The sequence below is a fragment of the Gymnoscopelus microlampas genome (assembly GCF_963454915.1).
Source record: "Gymnoscopelus microlampas genome assembly, chromosome: 11".
Lineage (NCBI taxonomy): Eukaryota > Metazoa > Chordata > Actinopteri > Myctophiformes > Myctophidae > Gymnoscopelus > Gymnoscopelus microlampas.
In genome coordinates, this window is record NC_139948.1 from 18,102,187 (window position 1) to 18,109,771 (window position 7,585).

The following is a 7,585-nucleotide window of genomic DNA, read 5'->3' on the forward strand; positions in this document are numbered from 1 at the left end:
TTTTCCTGGGCTGTGTAGCAATAATTGCTATTTATCATGGGAAATATTAATTAACATAATTCCATATTCAATTTGATTAAAAAGTTATATTTATCAAATCAATACATTTTTTATATTTTTTTAAATTAGAAAATGTATATTTTCCATGGTAAATAGCAATTGGTCAGTCACATTATGATACATTTTCTAGTAGAAGGCTTTCTCTGGGTCGAAGCAATAGCTTATCTTCTGCTACATGTTCTGCTTGTATGACTCTCGTTTTGAGCCATCTGTGTAGTGTGTATGTCTGTCTGTCTGTGTTATGCCCCGATATGGACATACCTGATGATGTCACAGACAGTGCTGACATTAGTGATGGCTGCCGTCTTAGACCGGCATCAAAATACCTTGTGCCTATTTCTCACCCGCGCACTAACACAGCCACTGTTGCATACCGGTACTGATATAGACAGACACACAGTGCTGACGTCATAATACTGATGTCACAGCCTGGCCTGCAAGTACGGGTACTGACGATCTAAGGTGATAAAACACCTTAGATCGTATACTATACTAGGCTGAAGCCCTTTGGGATTGATGCCCGCTAATATTATATATGTTTTGTAGACAGGGCAACCTCTGCAATTTCCAGGGATGGTGGTTCACTAGGCTAGCAACCTCTGCTAATGGCTAGAAGTTGAAATTAGACTGGTATGGTGATGGTCCTTTAAATCAGGGGTCTTCAACCTTTTCCGGCCAAGGACCCCCTAGTTGAGAGAGAGATGAAGCAGGGACCCTCTCTATCTAACTATATAAATGGCGAGCAACTTCCGCACCCTCGGTGGTGACACCCCACAGCTCTGTTATCGAATAAACAACGCACCGCCAGACCACATGTCGCCTACTGACTCGCCACGGCCGCCGCGCTGAATTTACGCCTCGCGTAGGGGACATCTCACTGCTCACTACACCGTTTCCACCGCGCAACATAATTAATTCTACTCACCAAATGTCGGACAAAACGGAAGGGGAGCCAGCTTCGTACCGTTTACCGTGCGCACGACCTCATCACCACAACAGCAGGCAGCCGCTGCAGGGTTTTTTTCCTTTTTTTCCAAACTTTTTTTTGGTCACCATTTTCTCCAGGCACCATTTCCGGTGTAACGTCGGGTGTTTCTTTTCACCAGCCAATCACCTTTCACGTTGCCACGTCCGTTGCCACGTCGCGCTGACGTACGCTAAACAAGCGCTGCCGTGCGCACAATGCAAACGAGCCCAAAGGCGCGCAAAAATAAGCCGACCATTGCTTACACACAAAGTCAGACCTGGCAACGCAGCCTACGCCAATCATGTGTGAGAGATCTACAAGCTATGGGGCAGAGACGCCACCGTATCTTAGCAACAACTACAGCGCTCACTCTCATTGGTCGTGTCACGCTAAGAGCAGTCTCCAGACAATGGCATCGCAGACAGCTTGCTGTTACTGCTGTAGCCATCACAGGCAGTTGCAGCACGACGGACAGGGCGCTGTGATAGCTGCCATGTCGCTAACGCTAACCTGGTTGTCATGCCTGCAGCGGCTGTGCAATCACTTTGTCAACAATGCACGTTCGTGTGGTGAATGTCTATATTGCTGCTCAGTTCGGCCATTGTAGATGGTGTATGTTTGTGTGTGTCTTCTGGATAACTATGTAGCTCCACAGCAACTACAGTAACTCACGTAATGGCAGGACCGCCCCGTGCAACGCATGTTACGCTGCATTATGGTCATGTAGTCCCGGACCCCCTGTTGAAGACCCTTGCATGCTATTGTTGGTTTAAAAAACGTAGTGACTTAAAAAGTAGTGACATTGAGCTTACGTTTCACTAACTGTACTGCACACCTGCCTTTCAGAGCATTTCCACATGCAGGCCGAGAGTCTGATTAAGCCCTTGATGCAAACCATTGCTCATCAGCACTCCCGGGTGCGAGTGTCTGTCATCGAAGCCACCGGGACTGTGATTCAGCATGGCCCGGGGAAAAGCATGGATGATGTGCTGTCTCACCTGGCACAGAGATTGTTTGACGACTCGCCACAGGTATGGATTACTACTGCTGGAGCTTAACACAGTGGTGGAAAGTAACTAAGTACATTTACTTAAGGACTGTACTTAAGTACAATTTTGACGTATTTGTGCTTTACTTGAGTATTTCCAAATACTTTTACTTCTTCTCCACTACATTTCAGAGAAAAATATTGTACTTTTACTCCACTACAATTATTTGAAAACCTAAGTTACTAGTTACTTTTCAGATATAAATTATTACATTATAAAACATACATTAACCACTTTAGCCCTATTTTATACATAGGCTAGATCTACAAGCTCACGACGCGTCACGATGCGACACGTTGTTAGCTTGTAGATCGGCTACTTTCAAATATTTTAGTACTTTTACTTTCTGTACTTTAAGTATATTTTGATGCCAATACCTTTGTACTTATACCTGGTGTCCAGGTGAGGAAAGCAGTGACCGTGGTGGTTGGTGATTGGCTGCTGCACATGAGAGACAGATACTCCTACTTTCACAAACTCCTCCCCATCCTGCTGAGCAGCGTCAGTGATGAGATCCCAGAAATAAGGTAACAACATCAACGGTTTTACTGTTTAAAGGACCATACCGGTGTCATGGACATTTCAGTTTAGTTCATAAATCAATCGTTTTTCCAGGGATTTCAAATCAATCTGTCTGAAATTGCATTAAAACGCTATAATATGTGTACAGTGTATGTGTCCTTCATGAGTTTAACCCTGGTGCATTGCGATGCATTGTGAGCTTGTAGATCAGCAATTTTTGATATTCGGCACGTAACGAAGTATATAGGGCTCTAGTGTTTAAGTCTCACAAGTTGGACATGTAGCCCCACAAAGCACAATAATTCAATATAAAACAATAATAACACAGATATTAGACATTTGCATACTTTAGTATAATGCATGCATCTAATTCAGTTACTCGCTTAAGATTTAATAGATTAGGTAAAGGGATATCACAAGTTGAACTATCTCTGGCCCATAACAGACAGACAGACAGACAGATATATAGATATATATTTATGTCTATGAAATTCATTCAAGGACCCCAATGGAAACAAGTCCGCAAGGACTTTTTTGGTCGGACCTTTTAGACAAAAGTATTATAAATGTAACTGTGTTGTTTTACATTCTTTTGCCTAATAAAAATTTCACTCAATCAATCAAAAACAGACAGACAGACAGACTCACAGGAGTGAAAACATAATCCCTTACCTTCCCCCTTCCCCGCCCCCCTGGCGGGGATAACAACATAAGTGGTCTCTCTCAAGGGACGGTTCCCACTAATGATGATAATGATGATGTCTGGGTCCCTCTCCTGCAGACTGCTGGCCGCTGACCTTTGGAGGCAGACAGGTGCTCAGTGGGAGAAGGAGAATGAAGATGACATTAAGGACAAGCTGGACTTCCTCCTCGCCCCACCTCCCCTCTATCCAGCAGGAGGTCAGTCTGCCTAAAATGTCTCCATGATCCGCCTATGCAGAGACCGTTAGTCGTGCTGCGGTGCACATTCTATCCCTTGCGGTTCTATACCTTTATCTATACTCTGTAATACAATGGTGTCGCTCGCAGAAAGAACGGAGCTTCAAGCTCACAACGCATCACTTATGTTTATGTGTTATTTTTATTATTTTGTTGTTTTGGAAAAATTGTGGTTAGTTAATAGTGGCCCCACACAAGAGTAGTGGAGTGCCAGTGGCCAACCTGGTGACCTGGTATCATTCCCACCTTGTTGTATTTCCCATGGGCCAACACATATCAACGTACTTGGCCATGCATGTGGATGCTATCCAGATCTTTCTCTTCCATTGAGTCAGGAAGCAAATTGTATAAAAACATATACAGCCACACAGCTATTTTTTTATTGCCAGAAGGTGATCCAGGCTAGCCTGGGACCAGACGAATCTGCGAGTGCAAAAAAAAATTGCACTATGCGATTTGGGTCTGGCGCGGTCTAGCGCGGGCTACGAGCTTGTAGATCTGCTATTTTTTGAAAAATCCTGAAAATGTATGCAAATCTTTGAATATATTGTTTTAAAGTGAACTTTTTTTAATCAAATCTTTGCTTTTGGGGGTCCCTGGAACAAAATGTTTTGGGATGGGGGTCAGCGGCCAAATACGTATAAGTTTGGGGGTCCTTGACATGAAAAAGTATGAGCACCACTGATAGAGAAACAATAGTTTTTTCAGAATACTGTTGGGATTTAGGAGACATTTGTAGAAGAATCGGCTTCAGGTCTTAATGGGTTAAAGCTTTAATATGAGTCATTTACAATATGACAACAATGAACACAGGGGCACGTGGAGCACTGTTGTCAATAACGTTCCTGAACCTTTGAAATATACCTGCCTTCTCAATGCATCACCATAAACCTGATGCTCCAGTTGTACCTCATCATTTACAAATGAGGCACTGGGTATAAGGTTTCTGGCACTTTCTGTCACTAGTTAACCCATTAATACCTGGGACGCATCTGTGTCATTTTTTGATTTGCGCTAAAAAGCATTATTTTACACTTTGGCTGTTCAAAAATAGCAGATATACAAGCTCATAGCGCGGCACCGAGTGCCGCGCTATGAGCTTGTAGATCTGCTATTTTTGAAAAATCAAGAAAATGTGTGCAAATTTATATATTTATATTATTTTAAAGCGAACATTTTTAACTCAAATCTTTGCTTCTGGGGGGTCCCTGGAACAACATATTTTGAGATGGGGGTCCGCGGCCAAATAAATATCATTTCGGGGGTCCTTGACATGAAAAAGTTTGAGCACCACTGATATAGAAACACAGGTTTTTCAGAAAACAGTTTTTTAGAAGGATTTAGAAGACTTCTTAATGGGTCCTAATGGCTTAATAAAGCGGACAAACTTCTGTTGCAGGGAGAGGCTAGTCTCAGGTTGGATAGATCTATTTCTAAATGCGTGACAGACACATTTGAATTGACCAACCCACAGTCCTCCTTAGACCAAAAAACGGACCAACCACGGCACGGACCTCTCTGTTACAGCCCGGCCAATCGGAAGGCATGCCTGGAGAAGACCCTGAACATGCTGCCTTTTGATTCAGGCCCTCTCATCCCCAGAACGGATGATGTCAGATGGTTGGGTCTGACCACGTGAGAGCAGGGAGAGGCTAGCTGGGTTTGATGTCTTAGTGGTGGACAGGCCCACAGTCAGCTGTGACATTCTTCTGGTTTGGCTCCTCTGTTTGTACCAGATGGCGGTCTTTGATCACCATGCCGTTGAGTACTACTGTATGTATCAGAGATGCTTCAAAGTATAGGTTATTCAGTGTGTTTTACATAGACCACAATGCCTAGCAGCAGTAGTCTATTATAGCAGTTTAGCATTACATTAACCACTTAAGCCCTATTTTATATTTTGCCTAGACAAAAATAGCCAATCTACAAGCTCACTACGTGTCATGATGTATGGCCTTGTGAGCTTGTAGATCAGCTATTTTCAACAAAATGTATTTATTTTTGGGGCGGTGTAGCTGCCCCCTATAAGTGAGTTTTGGACACCGACCAAAAAATGTGTGTACCCCCTAACCCTTCCATTGTTAATGCAAATCGATACTTTTTTCATATCAGCCAATCACATTACAGCTAGTGTCATCACCACTAACTGTAATGTGATTGGCTGACTTTGCAAATTCAGGACTGTGATTGGCTAGCGAAACACATGACACATGTGCAGCCCTATGAATAGCAGTATGGAGTTAAAAAAAGTTATTTATCCTTTTTTTAAAGTGAGTCATGTTGTGATGACCACACACCGCCCACTTCACACTGGGTGTGATTTTTTTTACCTATAATAGCATGCCCAAGATACGGATGCCAGGGCTTAAAGGGGTAGTTCACCCCAAAAAAATTACTTATTTTCTATCAATTATTATACACCCCATGAAGCCTTGAATTCATGGAGACTTTTTTTTGTTTCTGTCGGATTCCTAAGCCAAGAATCTGATGACCGGCAGGAGACTCAACAAGTCCGGCGGTCGTCAAATTATTGGCTTAGTGAGAGGACATGGAAAAAGTTTGGAAAACCGCTGCCGCAGGGACACCAACGGCATCAAACGACCTGCATGCACCGTCCCAAGTCCTGCACTCTGCTACACTACACCGCAGAAACACCTCTGGCGTTCAGGTGGCGGAAAGCCTCTGGATATGATGTGCCGTCACAGAACACTGGATGTTCTAGCGGCCCTAATGCGCTTAAGTCTTCTTAAAAGAAAGGGAGGAAATTAAAAAAAGGTGGTTCGCCTGTAAGAGGAACAGTTTTTTTTTGAGGAAGAGAAGTGCTACTGGCTTTGAGAGTCGCTGTTTGACGCAGCCGAGCATCAAAGCAAAGCTCATGCATGCGCAACATTGCTAACATCACAGGGAAGGATTTGGACAGCGTGCAGTTTGGCCTTTTAACCACGTTCCACCTGGCATCCCTGTTTCGGTGGTGTTATTATAGGTGAATATGAAAAGAAAAAACATTTCACAAAATTCCTACATTTTTCATTCAGATCTACAATCAGGGTTGCCAGATCTGCTTATTTTAATTTCCCCGCAAGATTTTATTTGAAAATAGCCGATCTACAAGCTCACAGCGCGTCGCTTCGCGACGCGTTGTGAGCTTGTAGATCTGCTATTTTCAAATAGCTGATGTATATGTTAAAGGGCTCATGCGGCCCATAGTTGCTTCTTTTGGGCTGGTTTTCCTAGGCCTGGTTCCTTGTTTCTCTCACAGAATCTGGCAACACTGTCTACAATAGCCATCCTGGTCGTGGAATTCCCATTCCCATGTGTGTTCTGCAGAATGAAAATTAAATGTGAATTCCACGACCGGGATGGTTTACCAGGCTATACACTGTGTAGATCTACAAGCTTAGAATAGAAACATTTTCTTCTTGGAAGTTAACATTCTGAAATAGAAGCCATTGTTCTTGCATCGATAAAAAAAAGTAGTGTTTGAGCACATTTTCAAACCATCCACAGTCCACCTCGGAGACATGGAGCGTGCACACAGAAATGGCTCCATCCCAGAGTGAGGATTAGTGAGAACCCGTACTGTATATGGAGATGAGACACACTGTTCCTTTAAGTGGTTAACCCATTAAGACCGGGAACGCATCTGTGTCATTTTTAGATTTCTTTGGCTATTCAAAAAAGTAGCAGATGTACAAGCTCTTGAGCTTGTAGATCAGCTATTTAATTTTTTAACCGTGAAAATGTGTGCAAATCTTTGAAGAGATATATTTTTAAAGAGAACATTTGTAACTTAAATCTTTGCTTCTGGGGGATTCTACAAATGTCTTCTAAACGGATGTAGCTGTATATCAGTGGTTCTCAAACCTTTTCAAGTCAAGAACCACCCAAAATGATATGTATTTGGCTGCGGACCCCCCTCTTAAATTGTTTTCTTACAGGGACCCCAGAAGCAAAGATTTTAGTTACAAATGTTCGCTTTAAAAAGAATATATTGAAAGATTTGCAAAAATGTTCACGATTTTGGCCCAAAAAATTAGCAGATCTACAA

At 42.8% G+C, this 7,585-nt stretch overlaps 1 protein-coding gene across 1 annotated transcript in view; it reads left to right on the forward strand.

The window, feature by feature from the left end:
• dnaaf5 (dynein axonemal assembly factor 5) overlaps positions 1-7,585 on the forward strand; it is a 48,892-nt gene that overhangs the window by 2,128 nt on the left and 39,179 nt on the right. The window contains 3 exon segments of the mRNA XM_084071073.1: positions 1,874-2,058; positions 2,479-2,603; positions 3,380-3,502. Of these exon segments, the coding sequence (XP_083927199.1) occupies positions 1,874-2,058; positions 2,479-2,603; positions 3,380-3,502 (433 nt within the window).